Source organism: Panthera leo, chromosome B1 (genome assembly GCF_018350215.1).
Source record: "Panthera leo isolate Ple1 chromosome B1, P.leo_Ple1_pat1.1, whole genome shotgun sequence".
NCBI lineage: Eukaryota > Metazoa > Chordata > Mammalia > Carnivora > Felidae > Panthera > Panthera leo.
In genome coordinates this window covers 173,533,815-173,552,259 of record NC_056682.1, presented here as the reverse complement: position 1 = coordinate 173,552,259, position 18,445 = coordinate 173,533,815, and the positions used below count along the sequence as shown (strand labels likewise).

The 18,445-nt window shown below is 43.3% G+C and overlaps 1 protein-coding gene across 4 annotated transcripts in view; it reads right to left on the bottom strand.

Moving 5' to 3' along the window:
- The window catches only part of RELL1 (RELT like 1), a 69,719-nt gene that overhangs the window by 34,634 nt on the left and 16,640 nt on the right, over positions 1-18,445 (bottom strand). For 2 of the 4 annotated variants that reach the window (XM_042936636.1, XM_042936637.1), the window contains exons 1-2: positions 11,032-11,395; positions 1,287-1,511 (exon numbers count right to left, since the gene is read on the bottom strand). In XM_042936636.1, coding sequence (XP_042792570.1) covers positions 1,287-1,511; positions 11,032-11,125 — 319 coding nt within the window. In that variant the 5' untranslated portion in view covers positions 11,126-11,395. Of the gene's footprint in view, positions 1-1,286; positions 1,512-9,755; positions 9,830-11,031; positions 11,396-18,445 lie in introns of those variants that run through there. The other 2 variants (XM_042936640.1, XM_042936639.1) reach the window with 2 other exon arrangements.

Genomic DNA, 18,445 nt, shown 5'->3' with positions numbered 1-18,445 from the left:
AACGAATCAAGGTGTGCAGTGTCCTACTCGTGTACCTGGGAAGGTGTCTTCTCCATCCATAGTTGGCTTCCCCCTCTGTGAAAACACACGTCTGGCCAGACGGCACAAATGTTGACCTGCTAAGCCGGCCTACAGAGCATCTTTGAAGGAGGGGAGGAGGAGGCTTGCTTTCTATTGACAAACACTCAGCTTTGGTTTGCTCACAGCTACACATGACTCATCCTGCAACCGGGTTCTCTCTCTGCCTCAAAGGTCAGTGGGGGTGGGAAAAACCAACAGGCCAGCAGGCTGGCAAGGAATGAGGAAGCTCTCCCCAGTCCGCCCTTCAGACTTTCTCGAAAGGTGACCTACTCCAAATGTCCCCTCTGCAAAAACTGACCTTTGAGGAGCTGAAAGGGATAGGAAGGTTAGCTACTACTCCCCAACTCCAAGTCTGGAAACGTCCCTGAAGGATGGTTGAAAAAAAAACATCTATGAAGAAGGAAAATCTCATTCTCTTGGGTTTTTCTGAACACTGCCTAACACTCCACATTAAGAGGAAAAGGTAAGATATCCTCAAGTTAATCTAAGGCACCATTTCTTGCCACACTTTTATCGCACTGTTGACACAATTATTCTACTTAATAAATATAAATTTCAGTCACACAGATTTAAGATCGAATTCCCCCAGCAAGAGTAATACCATACAAGTGTTAAGAACTATTTATATTTCACATTATCCTTATTAGAATCTCTTTTAATAATAGTAGTAAGGATTCATATTTACTGAGTGGGCTTATGCGCCAAATACCAAATGCATCATCTCTCTAAATTCCACAATAATCCTACAAAGTGGAGATCACTGTCCTCATTTAAATTAAATTAAATTGGCATGAAATTAACTAAGATTAAATTCTAGTTAAATTATACATAGTAGGGATTTAGAGCATATGTGACTTGCCCAAGGTCACAAGGAATGAGCTGGTAGGTGTTTCGTAAAGGACAGGCAGGTTTCAAGCTCTAGGTGGGGTTACTACGAAATCTACACGGACACTCCGCCATACCACCAACTGTGAAGATGGACCATTTTGCCTCATAGAGATGGAAAATACATACGACTGGTTACTTATTTCAAAACTGCCCCCACTCGGGGCACCTGGCTGGCTCAGTCAGTACAGCATGCGACTCTTGATCTCAGAGTGGTGGGTTCGAGCCCCACACTAGGTGTAAAGATTAAAAATAAAATAAAATCGTAAAAAAAAAATCGTCCCTATCCACATCTCCATAAAGAGAATGCAGGTATTTACCTATCTTTTCAACTTTTTCCTCTTCCACATCTTGCTCGGCTTCTGTTGTACAACGATAGCCTTTCTTCTTGAGCAGGTGGCAGATGAGGACGCCGAAGAGACCCATGATGAAGAACACAGGGACGAGGGCATATGCGATATACTCTGGGTGTCCATTGCCAGTATTGTTAGTGGGCGACGGTGTCGTCTCCGTTTTGGAGTGCAACGTGCGGCTGCCACCATTGTCTACAGGAAGAAATACACACGGCCACGTCAGACGTCTGTCGGAGGCAAGAAAAACCTGACAACACTGGGGAACGTGCACGTTAAATCCGAGTCTCCTCCCCAAACCGTGGGCCACACGGAGACTGGTGGGTCTGGCAGCACAGAACACAGGCTGAGGGCCGGGCTTGGCTCAAAGTCTGAGTCCCCTTCCTGTCCCTGCTCCTCATAAACTAGGTCCCACCCTGGGAATTTCTTTCAAAACCTCCCAAGCTGGTGTGTGCCTCTTCAGCTGTGGCAGCACCCACACAGGGCAGAAAGCATGTACAGAGTTCCGGTGAAACATAAGCACAAAGCAAACACGCTATCGTTCGGTGGCATTATAGCGGGGTGCTTAGTGGTTAAAAGCATGGACCCAGGAGACCTGGGTTCAAGTTCTAGCTGTACCACCTAGCAGCTGGGTGACACTGGGCAATAACTTAGCATCTCCATGCCTCAGTTTCTCGTGAAACAGGCACACTAATAGAAGCGCCCCACCCTTCTAGGGCGTTATGAAGGTGAAATAAATTATCCATGTAAAACATTTCCAACCTTTTTGACAACATACTAAATGCTCAACTATGGCAGTCACCATGCTAGGTGCGTGTGATATATCACTGAGTAAAACAAAGATCCTTGTCCTCACGGAGCTTATGGTCTAGAAGGGTTTAGTAAGCTGACAGACCTAAAATATGCAAAAGAGAAAAATCCAGAATGGCATCAGTCCCTAAACAAAACACACGGGCAGGTCACAGGTTGAGAGAAATGCCGTGGAAGGCATATACATGGGTAAACAGAGGAAAGAATAACAGCAGGGACCTGTTTTATGACAACAAAAATAGGGTGGCTGGGAAGGAGGCATCTTTCAGAGAAAAGGAGAAATTTGCCTGTGGGCATGTCAAAGCATAACGTGGACTTATTACCAGAGGTGGCAGACATCCAAGCCTGCAGGGACACCACACGTAGGCTCCCAAGAGGTCCATGCCCATGGGGATCTGAATCTCCTCTATGAAGGACAGTGAGAGGCAGAGAGCCTGGTGCAGTCATGAGACATGGCCAATGAAGATACCAGAGAAAGAGCAAATTACATAGAAAACCAGCAAAGTACCAACTCACAGACACAAAATGAGAAGAGAATTATGAAACGAAGGAGGGGGTCAGGTAGGATGAGAAGTAAAGGGAAATGTGAGATTTGATTGAAATGAAGCCTCGTTATTTGGAATACTCAGATTCTGAAGTGCTAAAATGAAGTTCTCTACATCAGGGAGATTCACAGTGCTGCTTAAGAAACCCAGAAATAGGAGGATGCCAGGGTGGCTCAGTTGGTTAAGCATCCAAGTCTTGATTTTGGCTCAGGTCATGATCTCGTGATTTGTGAACTTGAGCCTTGCATCAGGCTCTGCACTGACAGCGTGGGGCCTGCTTGGGATTCTCTCTCTCTCTCTCTCTCTCTCTCTCTCTTCCCCTCTGCCTTAAAAAAATTAAAAAAGAAAAAAACAGAAAAGAAACTCAGAAATTGGAAAACTAAATACACTTAATTCTAAGCTCTCTCAAAGAGTGTTTTGATAAAAAAGAATCCATGTGGCAATGATTGAATGGGACAAATATCAGGTGTGAAATAACCACATTGCATTATTGCAGCAAACAGAAGCCCAATTTGCAAACCAGAGGCCATACAAAGGGCGATCAATTTTTCACATGGAAATATCCATTACCTTTGAACATGAAAGGAAATTGCTGGTTTCTTAGGTTTGTAAAAGGCTGCTTTCATTATTTTATCAGACGATCTCTAGAATTGGGGATAACCTATTTTTTTTTTTCTGATTTATCTTCCAGGAATCAATATAATAAATGAATGAACAAATAAATGGAAGTACACGCACACACACACTTCCCTAAACATGCACAAATATATCCTCTAAATCAGGATTTAACTTCCAGCCTTTCAGTAAAAACCAGAAACATTTCTTTAACTCCTTTTATAATTCTAAGTAAGTCTTATTTAAAAATTCCTTTTTTTAAGTTTATTTATTTATTTTGAGAGAGAGAGAAAGCAGGGGAGGGGTAGAGAGAGGGAGACAGAATCCCAAGCAGGCTCTGTGCTATCAGCACAGAGTCCGAAATGGGACTCAGACCAATGAAACCACAAGATAGTGACCTGAGCCAAAATAAAGAGACGGACGCTTAACCGACTGAGGCATCCAGGTGTCCCTATTAATTCCTTTTTAGTAACATATATTCCATGTAACAGGAATAGGTGAAGCAGGCAACATGCTAAGACCGAGAGAGTTTTACTCAGAATCATGGTCTGTTTCAATCTGGAAGTGACAACCAATTCTCTTTGGAGGGCAGTAGGAATAGGGACAAAAACAGAGGGGCTCAAAATTGGAGCCAACAGCTCCTCCTGAATCAGGGGGTTGAGAATGTGTCTTCATCATCCATTTGGTATGCAGCAAACCCCTGCAAATACTACATTATTTAGAGTCTGTGATTTACAAACAAGTATCAGTCACTTAATCTTGTAATTATTCTACCATGGGAAAACTGAAGAAGATATGAATCTAAATTAGTGAAACATGAATTACAGAGAGACGCAATATAGCACTGGGGTTACAAGGTCAGAACGCCTGACATGAATAACAGCTTCGCCATCTATTAGGCATGTCACCTTGGGCAAGTTACATCATTGTTCTATGTTCAGTTGCCTCATTATTAAATAAAATCAAAATGATTATATCTTTCTAGGTTGATTTTAAAACATGGCCCCAAATCCTTTGGTACTGCTCCAACCGAGAAGTCTGTACCTCCTACCCTTGAATATATACTCTGAGGTTTGCCTGATCAATAGAATATGTTGGAGTGACACTTTGTCAGTTTCCACCTCCTGTCTCTTGGGGCACTTGCTTTTGGAAACTAATCACCATGCCGTGCAGAAACCAAAGGTTCCTCAAGAAAAGAACCCAATAACAGTCATCTACTTGCCAACTCTGTAACTGAGTATCTTAGAAGTAGACCCGTGAGCCCCAGCTAGTGATGCATGGAACAAACATGAGCTGCTTCTGAATCCTGACAAGTTGTAGATTTCTAAGCAAAATGAGTGACTGTTGTTGTTTTGAGCCACGAAGCTTTGAGGTAAATTGTTATACACCAAATAGAAATAGAAGACTACTTCATGGAGTCATCGTAAGGATTAAATACATTAATATGTAAAGCACTTAGAAGAGTGTTTAGGAAGACGTACGCATTGTAAAAGTGTTTACTCACCACCTTGATAGAACTGTACTATCCAACATGGTGGCCACTAGCCACAAGTAGCTATTTAAATTTAAGTCAATTAAGGGGCGCCTGGGTGGCTCAGTTGGTTAAGCATCTGACTCTTGACTTCTGCTGAGGTCATGATCCATGGTTTATGAGATAGAACCCTGCGTTGAGCTCTGCACTTGACAGCATGGAGCCTGCTTGGGATTCTCTCTCTCCCTGTCTCTTTGCCCCTCCCTTGCTCACATGCATGATCTTTTTCTCTCTCACTTTCAAAAATAAACATTTTAAATGTAAGCCAATAAAAATGATGTAAAATTAAAAATCCAGTTCTTCAGTTGCATTAATCACATTCTAAGCGTTCAGTAGTCACATGGGACTAATTGCTACCATACTGGGCAGGTCAGATAAAAAACATTTTTGGGGCCCCCAGGTGGCTCTGTCGGTTAAGCATCAGACTTCAGCTCAGGTCATGATCTCATGGTTTGTGAGTTTGAGCCCCACATCAGGCTCTGTCCTGACAGCTCAGAGCCTTGAGCCTGCTTCGGATTCTGTGTCTCCTGCTCTTTGTCCCTCTGTTGCTTGCGCTCTCTCTCTCTCTCTCTCTCAAAAGTAAATAAATAAACATTAAAAAAAATTTTAAGAACATTTTCATCATCTCCAAAAGTTGTTGGACAGCCCTGTTATAGACTACAAAGAACTGCTAAAAAGCAGTTGACTTGAGAATCTACTGTGACCTACCATAGCAATTCCATAAAAATAACTTTAAAATTAAAGTAACTATTCACAAATAATGCCTTAAAACATTGTTAACTTAGGCAAATTTAGTTTTCCTTCAGTTTACACTAAAGACTTGTTTAGAGACATTGACCATCTTTCTCTTTCTCCCCAGCTGAGTTATATCTGAATTACAAACAAATTATCTGAATCCAATTGAATAGCAAAAGTGGTCGCCACACTCTCTATAAAACAAAAAATGGCAACAATATGAATTTTGATCATGGGATAGTAAGAAAATATCTAAGTCAATCATTATCCACCCATTTGATGGAATAATATGCATCATTTAAAACTATAAATATTTCATGAAGACATGAGAAAACACTTAAGATACAATGTTGAATATAAAAGGCTTGATTCAACATCTTACATACAGTATGGTCCAACTAGTTTTTTAAAAATGCAAGAAGGCATAAAATGTACAAAGCAGTGACCAAAATATTAAGTGATTTCAGGTAACTGAATAATAGAATAATTTTAAATTTTATTTTTATACTTATCTATAATTTTCTAAAATTCATATGTACATATTACTTTTGTACTAAAGTGGTAGACACCTTAGGAAAAAAAAAAAAAGATACAAAACAGAGGTGGTCAGCCATTTGGGAATCACAGACCCCTCTGGGAAACTGTTGGATGCTATGAAGTTTCCTCTTCCAAAATTTTGCCTTCAAGTTCTACAAGCTCTGAATCCCAAGTTCATATAAGGGCAAGTGACTCGATAAGGATGATGCCCAAGTTTCTGCTTGATAACATAGTGGACATTGATGTCGCAGCCGCTCTGGAAAGCAGTGTGGAGGTTCCTCAGAAAATTAAAAATAGACCTACCCTATGACCCAGCAATAGCACTGCTAGGAATTTACCCAAGGGATACAGGAGTACTGATGCATAGGGGCACTTGGACCCCAATGTTTATAGCGGCACTCTCAATAATAGCCAAATTATGGAAAGAGCCTAAATGTCCATCAACTGATGAATAGATAAAGAACTTGTGGTTTATATACACAATGGAATACTACGTGGCAATGAGAAAGAATGCAATATGGCCCTTTGTAGCAACGTGGATGGAACTGGAGAGTGTGATGCTAAGTGAAATAAGCCATACAGAGAAAGACAGATACCATATGTTTTTACTCTTATGTGGATACTGAGAAACTTAACAGAAACCCATGGGGGAGGGGAAGGAAAAAAAAAAAAAAAAAAAGAGGTTAGAGTGGGAGAGAGCCAAAGCATAAGAGACTGTTAAAAACTGAGAACAAACTGAGGGTTGATGGGGGGTGGGAGGGAGGGGAGGGTGGGGGATGGGTATTGAGGAGGGCACCTTTTGGGATGAGCACTGGGTGTTGTATGGAAACCAATTTGACAATAAACTTCATATATTGGAAAAAAAAAAAAAAAAGAAAAGATGCTCTGAAAAAAAAAAAAAAAAAAAGATGGGAAATAACTTTAAAGAAAAGGAAGCTTGCTTGGTGTGATGTGTTGAATTTTACCTCCCTCCCAATTCAAATGTTGAAGTATCCCAAGTACTTCAGAATGTGACCTTATTAAAATACAGGGTCTTTACAAAGGTAATCAAATTAAAATGAGGTCATTACAGTGGACTCAAATCCCACTTGTCCTTATCAAAGGAGCAATGTGGAGCCAGACAGGTACAAAGGGAAAACACAATGTGGAGATACAGGCAGAGATGGGGTGATGCTTCTAAAGGCCAAAGACTTCCATGAAACCACCAGAAGCTAGGAGAGAGGCATGAAATAGATTCTTTTTCACAGCCCTCAGAAGGAAGCAACTCTGCCGGTCTTGATCTTGGAATTCCAGCCTCCAGAACTGTGAGGCTTTTTTAAGCCACCCAGTTTGTGGTACTTTGCGACAGCAGCCCAAGAAAACTAATATATTCGGCATGGAGAGGACGCTATCACGAGTTCAGTTTTGAACATGGGGACAACCAGATGGAAATATCCAGTGAGAAACCGGATCCACTCCATGAGGAAGCTGAGGGAGAGAAGCCAGGGTTCTACCCTAGAACAGAGGATAGAGTTTCCAAAAGGAATGAGCAGTCAGCAAGGTCAGAAGCTGCAAGAGAGAGCAACTAAAATAGGAAGGAAATGGAAAATTGGTGCAGCCACTATGTAAAACAATAAGTTCCTCAAAAAGTTAAAAATAGAACTACCATATGATCCAGCAGTCCAACTTATCCTATTTACCCAAAAGGACTGAAATCAGGATCTTAAAGAGATAACTGCTTCCCATATTCACTGCAAGTATTATTTACAATAGCCAAGATATGGAATAACCTAAGTGTTCACCAATGGCTAAATAGATAAAGAAAAGATGGTGTACATATACAACCAAATCCCTTTCAGCCTTAAAAAAGAAGGCAATCCAGGGGCGCCTGGGTGGCTCAGTTGGTTAAGCGTCTGACTTCAGCTCGGGTCACAATCTCACGGTCCATGAGTTCGAGCTGCATGTCGGGCTCTGTGCTGACAGCTCGGAGCCTAGAGCCTGCTTCAGATTCTGTGTCTTGCTCTCTCTCTGCTCCTCCCCCGCTCACTCTCCCCCCCCCCCCCACAAATAAATAAACATTTAAAAAAATTTAAAAAAAAAAAAAGGAAATCCTGCCATAGACAACAGTATAAATGGTCCAGGAGGGCATTAGTGAAAAAATGTACCTAAGTGAAAAAAGCCAGTCACAGAACGACAAACACTGCATAATTCCACTTTATGAGCAATCTAAAATAGTCAAATTTATAGAAACAGAGAGTAGAATGGTGATTGCCTGGAGTGGGGGGAGGAGAAAATGGGTAGCTGCTATTGAATGGGTATAATGTTTCTATCCTGCCGCACAGCATTGTTCCTGCTGTTAACAATACTGTATCATGCACTTAAAACTTTGTTAAGAGGGCTGATCTCATGTTAAATGTTCTTAACACACTTTAAAAAAAGAAACAAGAAACAAACAACCTGAGAAGACTCTTTAGAAAAAGAATTGAGAAGAACTGAGACAAGTCAGGCAACATAGAAGTTTCTAAGGACTCATGGGAAACCATTAGTTTCTAATTTAAGAAGCTGCTTGGAATTTTTTAAACTTTCTCCTTGTACTTTACTTCCTGTTTTTCTGTAGTTTCTTGAAGTAAACTTCAAAATCCCAAAATAAATAAATACATACATACAATGAAAAAATAAATTAAATTGGAAGGAAAATAGATCTTCGTGGCCTTGGACAGCAGTTTTTCAGTAGACCAGAATGTAAGACTCGATTTCCTGGGTTGAAGAAGAGAGACTGAGCTCAGTGTACCCCTTCTAAAAGCCCAGTAGAAGCACAAAAAGGGTAGGGTAGTTCACCTTCAGGGTGAGAGGAAGAAATTTCTGTTTGGAGTTTTGTTTTGTTTTTAAGCGGCTGAAACCAATGTATTTACATACGAAAAGGGCAAAAGGAAGAGACTGAGAGGGAATAAGGAGTGGTAGCCTTGAGGAGATTTCCACAGGCAGACAGATTAAATACTGGAATAGGGGGAAAAAAAATTCACTTCTTCCTGAATCAGGGGGTCTGTGAGTTAGAGACCTCAATAGTGGGCTGAAGGAAGTTGAGGGCACAAGGTGCATGACACCTCCATTTTCTCTCAGAATAAATAGGAAGAGATGACATCTGTTGAGATCTGGGGGCAGCAGGTGGGCCTGGCGGAGAGACTGAGCGAACAGGAGAGGAACAGGAGAGGGCTGTGCACAGGCACTCAGGGCACAGCCGAGAGGAGCACCCCAAATCTCCAGCAAGGCTAGCCCATGTGGAGAGGTCCACACAAGCTGGAAAGCCCAGCACAGTAAGGGACCAGTGATCAGAGTCAGAACCAAAAGCATACAGGGCCATAGTAAACTAGGAAGGGAACTGTTTTGGGGGAGATGGTGTTCCAGAAGAGATGGAAGTGTGGCTCAGAGTGGTTTATTTCTCTGTTACCACTGACAACAATAACTACCACATTTACAGAGCATTTAGGAGCCAACGCTAAGCTAAGCATCAGATCTTCACGACAAACTTAGGGCCGAGTTAGAGGTCTATCCCCACATTACAGATGGGGAAAGGAGGCACAGAAACGTACAGCAACCATCCCAAGGTCACCCCGCTACTTGGTGGCCGTGCCTCAATTCAAACCAGTCCGTCTGGATGCTGCTTGCCTTTCTATTGTTTCCTCTTACCTTCTGGAAGCCTGGGTCTCCACATACGTAAAACCGCCCCTATATGTAACTGGGCACCATCCAAGTACAAATGCCTGTTTAAGGTATATTTTAATTAGTTCTCTTTCAACAATATTTTATCATTTAGCTACGTCTCTGTCAAAATGCTAAATGCTGGTTTGCTCTCCTATTTCACAACTTAGAGTAAAGACTCCCCAAACTTCAAAACCGTGGTTTCCAATTATCGCAGCAGGAAGTAGGATAGGTTTTAAAAATGCCCAGCACTAATGAACAAATACGAAACTGCTTTTTGTCCCCGTCTCTGACCTCCCTCCCCACTCCAAAATCTGACCCAGGCCACAACCCAGGTCCACTCAGCCTCTTCAAAAAGAAGCCCATCGCCTCATCTGGAGTTTGTCCTGCACACAGCAAGCCCACCAAAGCAGGGAGTTCTTGGCTCTCGATGAGGAATGTGATTCCCTTCAGCAACATCGCAAGTAAAAAAATGTTTAACAAAAGCCAGTGTTTATCAAAATCCTTTGGATTTTTCCTAGACCCAGCCAGGTTTGGTTTCTTCATTGCATTTTGAGGACCCACTATGTATTGTGACTTGCCAACATCTCATTAAGAAGGTCACAAAAGAAGACGTGATAAAAAAAAAAAAAAAAAAAAAAAAAAAGCCTGCAGATGGCAAGGAACTGAGGAAGAGCTCTGAAGAAATGGTTCCAAGTCAATCCCCAAAATCAAAAGCAGATTTTTAGCTTGTTTCTAAATAATACTTGTATTTCCAACTGACCTCGGTGGTCAGAGGAGCTGAGAAGCCTGGAAATGGCATTCCTCAAACCCAGTGGGCATTGCTCGAGGTTGCTAAACAATGGGGAAGACGAAGCTAATAACCAGAGACTACAGATAAGGAGGTCCTTGTGACCTCTCCCAAGCAGCTTTGCTCCAACCAAGGGACATTTTGATGGTTCTGATAGGTATCCTTCCACTTTTATCAGGAAAGGGTACACATTCTCAGAATCTAGGGTTTCCCAGCAGGGTGACCTGACAGCTCAGTGATGGAAAAGGCACTGGCCGGTATATAGATAACCCACACGAAGCCTGGCTGGAAAATCACTTTTAAACACACACACGCCCTATTTTGTTTTTAGTGAAGATTCAAATCACGGTGCCCAAGAGCAGTCTATTTTTGGTCTAGATTATGAAGATCAATAGACGTACATTTCCCTAAAAGGGTTTTTCTTCATTCAGCTTTGCCACTGGCTACCTCTGTGATCTGAACAAGTCGCTTTACCTCTGTGGACCTCAGTCTGCTCAGCTGAAAAATTATGAGCTGCAGCCAACGGTTCTCCATGGCTCTCCACGTTCCCAACCTTCTCCAGCCCCATCCGCAAAGCGTGACTGGAGATAAAAAACAAAAGCTGACCCTGTTGTGTCCATCAGGCAAAATCCAAAAAGCCCTGAGAACAAAAACTTTTATGCTTCACTTCATAGCAAAACCAAATCTGAGAAGCACATTGGTGGCCACACCTGTTCTGCTCTGATGTGAAGCTATATATGACCTCTATTCCGGTGAGTGTGCTGCATAAGCATTGATGTATTTGATCAGATTTCTTTTTTTTTTTTAAGTTTATTTATTTTGAAAGGGACAAAGATAGCATTGGCTGGGGGAGGGGCAGAGGGAGAAGGAGAGAGAATCCCAGGCAGTTTCCATGCTGCCAGCACAGAGCCCGACGTGGGGCTCGAACTCATGAAACCATGAGATCGTGACCTGAGCCAAAATCATGAGTCGGACGCCTAACCGACTGAGCCACATGGGCAGGAGCCCCTTGATTCGGCTTCTGAAGCAGTGGATTACATTTGTAAAGTTTCAGCCTTGGGCCCCAAGGGTTTCAAATCTCTACGAGGTGGGTACTATCCTTTTATAGAAGGGGAATCGCAGATTCGGGGAGTCCAAAGTCACACAGTTAAAAACTGGTAAGAGCCTGCGTGAAAACCAGGCAGGTGCTCGCGACCAGCCCACATGCAGCTTCTCAAAAACCACTTTAGCATGATTGATCTACGAGCTTCTGCAAAACGACCTGCTTTATTAAGTTAATTGTCGAAACACAGTTTAAATCAATTACATACACTAATGATAGGGGCAAATACATAACAAATTCTACAAAACTAAATCATCCCCAAATTATTTCTATTTTTGGCTACAGAGATAAAACCAAAGTCACAGAGCTTTTAAGACCATCCCTGACAGTGCCAGTTATTGAGACAGAGCATCTATGCAGACACATTTTTAAAAAGCTTAGAATGAATGGGGAGAACAAATGAGCTCAAAGGGAAACTGGAAAGACAATGGAAGTCAGTATATAAATAAGTGCTAAACTTTGTAGTGAAACTTCAGGCCACCGCCAGCTTCTATACAACTTCCAGATAAACAGTTGCTACAGCCCTCCCCACCCCCACTCTGAATCTGTGACCAGGCAGGGAGGGGACATCCAGATAGGATCCCGCCGCCCAGTGTCCACCCACCCATGACAGTGCACCCAGTCACTCAGTTACCATTATTTTGTCAAAGTCCTTGAAATGTTCCATGACACTGGAGCACAGAACTCTGATTCGGGACAATGAAGACCATTCTGGGAATAGACAGGGGCCGAGACACCTTCCCCAGCAAATCGTGCATAAATCAGCAATGCCCAGCTATGAATCCCTGGTTTTCAGAAGCCTTCCGCTAAGACGTCCCTTGGAAAACGCAGCTGTCCCTGAGGCTTCTGCTAATACCTGTGTGAGATCAGCGGTACCTTGGAGGATGCCAAAACGGAGAGCTCAGCAGCACCCCAGACCTGTGGGAGAGGGAAACAGGGAGGGACGAGTAGCCAAAGATTTCAAAATATTGCCTGTGGCCAAGAAAGTTTCTTCCCTTCCCCAGTCCTTGGCCAAATGTTCGCTTTTGTTAGAAACGAATATAACCAAATACACAATAAGTAAACCTTGACTGGAGCCTGGCTCAGAAATTTAATCAATAAAAAAATTTCAAAACAGCTATAAAGTATATTTTGAGGACAACTGAGGAAACTGGGTTAAGGCAGGATTAGAGATGCATTGTTTATTTTCTCAGGTATAATGATGGTACTGTGGTTATGTAGAAGGAAGTCCTAAATCCCACAAGATGAATGATACAGGTATTTAGGGAGAAATGTAACAATGTCTGCATCTTGATCTCAAATGGTCCAGCAAGGAAGGATGGATAGCTAGCTAGATAGGATCAGCTAGCGGATATGGCAAAATGTTGGATCCAAGTGGTTAATATACAGGTGCCCACTTTACGATTCTTTCAATTTGGATATTAAAAGTTTGCGGGGCCCCTGGGTGGCTCAGTCGGTTAAGCGTCCGACTTCGGCTCAGGTCATGATCTCGCGGTCCGTGAGTTCGAGCCCCACGTCAGGCTCTGTGCTGACAGCTCAGAGCCTGGAGCCTGTTTCAGATTCTGTGTCTCCCTCTCTCTGACCCTCCCCCATTCATGCTCTGTCTCTCTCTGTCTCAAAAATAAATAAACGTTAAAAAAAAAAATTAAGGGGCGCCTGGGTGGCGCAGTCGGTTGAGCGTCCGACTTCAGCCAGGTCACGATCTCGCGGTCCGTGAGTTCGAGCCCCGCGTCAGGCTCTGGGCTGATGGCTCGGAGCCTGGAGCCTGTTTCCGATTCTGTGTCTCCCTCTCTCTCTGCCCCTCCCCCGTTCATGCTCTGTCTCTCTCTGTCCCAAAAATAAAAAAATAAAAAACGTTGAAAAAAAAAAAAATTAAAAAAAAAAAAAAAAAAAAAGTTTGCAAAGGGGGGCGCCTGGGTGGCTCGGTTGAGCATCCGACTTCATTCAGCTCAAGTCATGATCTCGCAGTTCGTGAGTTTGAGCCCCACATCAGGCTCACTGCTGTCAGCACAGAGCCTGTTTTGGATCATCTGTCCCTCTCTCTCTGCCCTTCCCCCACTCATGCTCGCTCTCTCTCTCTCTCTCTCTCTCCCTCAAAAATAAAAGGGAGTGTAATAAAAAAAAAAGAGTAAAATGTTCCATATTAAGAAAAAAAAATGGGGCACCTGAGTGGCTCATTTGGTTGAGTGTCCAACTCTTGGTTTCAGCTCAGGTCATGATCTCACGGTTGGTAGGTTCGAACCCCATCAGGCTCCAGGCTGACAGTGTGGAGCCTGCTTGGGATTGTCTCTCTCCCTCTCTCTCTCTACCTCCTTCCTGCTCTCTCTCTCTCAAAAATAAATAAACATTAAAAAAAAAAAAGAAAAACTCACAAAATCCCACTTAATCATTTTTAAATACCCTTTGTAGGAGCCTATTATTATTTTTTAATGGGAAAATACATTTGAATCTCCAACCCAATTACTCAAAAAGGAATGTTTGGAGCACAACCCATCCTTAAGCTTCGCTTCCTTTGTATATGTACTACAGGTGTGGGAAGGGAAGTAATTCGTGTGATCCAGGAAGAAAAGGGACTTTACATTAGGCTTCAAAAGAAAAACTGAATTTGGCTGGATAAAAAGGGAACAAACATTCCTGACAGGCAGGAGAATGGGGGACAAAACTGAATCACTCCTGAACCCAAGCTAGTTACCAGAACAAAGGGCTGAAACTAGGGTGAGGTCAATATAAAGACACAAAGATGCTTAAAATAATGATGGAAATTATAAATATTTATCATCATAGATTTCAAATGAAACTAGAAGGGGAAAACTGCAGAGTCAGAGAAAGTCCCCAACATTCTCCAAAACTGTCAGATTTACCATTTGAAGTTACTTCTGAAGGCTACAGAACTCCCTGACCAAACACAATTCCCCAAGGGCATCAAAAGATTGAACACAGACAACAGCCACAACCCCACAGCTGCTCCTTGGGAGAGGATTAACTTTAGGATCCCAGTGTTTAGAGAAGCTAAGGAACTCAACTTCTGGACTCTTCCTGAACCTTCCAGAGTCCTTCAAACAATGGTCTGTATTCAGAATACAACAGAAGGTTCATCTGACCTGGCCTCACCCCAGACCGGAGCAAGGTCAACTCACCAGCATCTGCCCTGGGACACAGGCGAGGAAGCCACCACACATGGCCCCAAGGCAGAGAAGGCTGAAGCGATGCCAGTGGGCCCTGAGCTGCAGGGCACATCTTGGGGTCCTCAGAGAGGGGTGTAAGCAAGGGCAATGCTCGTGATTGCTACAGGGACAGGAGGGCTCCACAGCGCAGGCCCCTGCTGAATCCTCTCCTACTCTTTTTCCGTCTCCCCGTTCCCCTGCCCCTCCTCGTCTTTTGCTATTTTCAAGTGTCACCAGTCTGGGGATTTTTAAAATTTAAAAGTCTTTACCTACTGAGAGCACTGTCTGTTTTCTGGGGAGGAGCTAGATGGCTGGAGAACAAGTTTAGAGAGACACTTTTTTTTTTTCTTCCCCTTTCTGCACCTTTTGAATTGTAAATTCTGTCCAAACAAGAAAGCAATGGAATTTTTAAAAAGTCATCTGTTTCAAGTGACTTTTAAGCAACAAAACTTCAGAAATCTAATCTTCACTTTGGATCCTTTTTGACAAGTGGTATGTTATGAGAAATAAGCTGCTACATTAAAATAACTGTGATGGCAGCATTTACTGAGTGTTCACAGTATGGCAGGCACTGTTCCGGAAGCCTCATGTACAAAGTCATTTCATTTCCACAACATCTGTAAGGTAGGTCCTCTCATTACCCTCCAGGCCCCTCACTCTTAGCCACTAATAGTGCCTGTAAGAGGGGAGGTGGCCTTCAGTTTTAGCTAGTGACACACACCTCACAGTAAACAGGCAGGTTAAACCATCATCAACTGAAGGCAGAGCCGGGCTGGGGCCCAGGTCCACATCCATCCACTGTAATTCCCTGAAACCCTAAAAGGCTGCCTCTCTTAAAATGATCCTAGTATATATAATAAATACTGAAATCTTCATGCATCTTTTTCTAATGTAAAAATCTTCTTCATGAAAGAATAATTAAAGCCAGTTATAGCAAGGTGAAATTTGTAATCAATTAATTTTTTTAAAAAAACATCCCAGCAGCATAAAAATTACCCAATATTAACTTTTAACTACAAAGGCCAAAGACCACTCTAAAGTATAACTGTTTTACCCCTCCACAACTGTGAAAAGGAAAGGAAATTTTTTTCCTGTCTGTTGAAAATCATCTTGTTCACATACGTATGTTTTCACATTATTATCCCAAAGTATTGTACTTAGAAGCAATTCAATACTTGGCACAAACATAATTTGTTCTAACAGTGTTAGTTCCGTGGCATCTAAAAATCTTTCAGATAAAGAAGGCAGGAAGGGAAAGAAAGCAAAGGACAAGAGGAGGAAAATCTTCAATCATACACATCAGCTAGAGACACCATACAAGATATAAAATTTCCTATCCAAATGACACTTGATACTTTTACATTCGTTATTTTATCAAAACCTCTGTGGGTTTTTAACTGGGTGGTTCAGTCGGTTAAGTGTGCGACATCCACTCAGGTCATTTATGGTTCATGGGTTCAAGCCCTGCATCGGGGCCCTGTGCAGACAGCTCAGAGCCTGGAATCTGCTTCAGACTCGGTGTCTCCCTCTCTCTCTCTGTCCCTCCCCAGCTCGTGCTCATTCTTCCTCTCTCTCTCTTTCTCTCAAAAATAAATAAATATTTTTTAAAAAGAAAAGAAATCCCTAATCCCAAGGAGATAGCCAAGAGGGTGGGTGAGATCCTCATTTTGCAAGTAAACCCACAGTGGCCTAACATGACATCACTGGGTAGAGGCAGAGAAAAGAGCCAGAAAGAAGAACCACGACTCACACCTGCTGACAGCTTCCCCACGCCCTTCACACAGCACACGTCACCCGGCCACAGGACTGTGGTCCAAGCTAGGAAACCCAAATGTGAAATAGAACTCACAGGAAAACCCCGGTTTAAGTCACACACACCTGTCTCCCCAGCTGGAGGGGGCGGTGTCCTGCCTCCTACCTATCACACCTCCCAGGATAGGGTGTGAGCACCTTAACCATTTGTCAGGTGGTCCCTGCAAAACTGGGAAAGCAGATTCTACCCCCTCCCAGAAGGGCTCCTGGGTAACTGAGTGTCCACTCTCCCTGTAACCTGACCAGCAGTTTTGTCAAGATGCTATTTGTAGGACAGAATGTCCAGTGTACTTACACACCCATTTGCCAAATACTGACAGTTTGTTAAAAAAATATAAATATTTTCAGAGCTGGACAACTGATATACCCTGTAGTTTTACACACTTGTTGGGTCAGCCCTTTCTGAACGATGTTAATCTACCAGCAAGCCCCCGGGCTCATTGGAATCAACAGAAGGTTCCAGTTAGCAGAGATTCCAAAGGAGGCCACAAACAGCACATTCCTAACCCCAGCCTGGGGAACTGGCCCTGAAGGAGATTTTCACAGGACTCCATTCCATTCCAAATTACTAGATCGGTAAAGGGACGGTACACAGGAGAGGAGTTTACATACCCTTTCCAAAGCCACTGCCCACTTCTCACAGGGTTGCAATTCCTAACAGATCTGTTGGTGTATATTCCTTGCAAAAGGCCAAGCAGGGACTAGGTTAGAAATTATTTAGGGGCACGTGGGTGGCTCAGTCGGTTGAGTGTCCGACTTCGGTTTGGGTCATGATCTCACGGTTCGTGAGTTTGAGAGCCGCGTCGGGCTCTGTGCTGACAGCATAGAGCCTGGAGCCTGCTTCTAATTCTGTGTCTCCCTCTCTCTCTCTGCTCCTCCCCAGCTCATGCTCTGTCTCTCTCTCTCTCCTTCAAAAATAAGTGAAAAAAACATTAAAAAAAAAAAAAACAAGAAAGAAATTATTTAAACTGTGGGAGAAAGCGAACGGCAAGTGTCAGGACAAAACCACCGAACAGGCAGAAGAGGACAAGCCCAGGTAGCCTGTTTCCACCAGAAAAACAGCAAGAGTGGGGGTGAGGGAAGGGGGTCCCTTAGGAACCCGCGGCTCTTCCAGAGCTCTACAGACAGGGAGCTGGCACAGAGGACCAGGCCTCTGGGACCTTCTAGGTCCCTGGTTTCTGGCACAATCTGTCCCTGCCAGGGTCGGAGTTCAGCCAAGCAGTTTCCACCCAGAAGATGACACAAACTAACCACGTGGGAAAACAACAGGTGTCACTGAACCGGCAGGAGCCACGCAAGGGCTTCACGGAGGAAGACTGGCAGAGGCAGATAGGCAGAGAGATTGATTCTCCTGTGGAGTGTTTGGGTTCACCAATCCCACATTCAAGGCCTCAGGGAAGTTCATCCACTCTACCACCAGCCGCTAACAGCACGGAAGCTTTACCGAGTACTTATTTATGTGCCTGGCATTTCTACTCACATTTTTTTTTTTTTACTTGTCATGATTCTGAGGCAGGTGTTATTATCAAACCCATCTTAGAAATGAGGACATGTTAAAGAACAAAATATTGAAGTCAAGGTCACTCATCCGGGGAATGGCCAGGATTCGAACCGAGGTCCGCGGCAGGGCCCAAGCTCTGCACCGAAGCTGCTCCTGCTAAGAAAGAGGCAAAAGCGGAAGCCAGCTTGTTCTTAGCTGCACTGAGTTCCTGCACCTTGCTTCTTAGCTCCGGGACCACAGCTAAGTCAGTTCACTTCCCTGTGCCTCAGTTTCCTCATCCCTAAAACGCAGAGAACAACAGAATTGGTT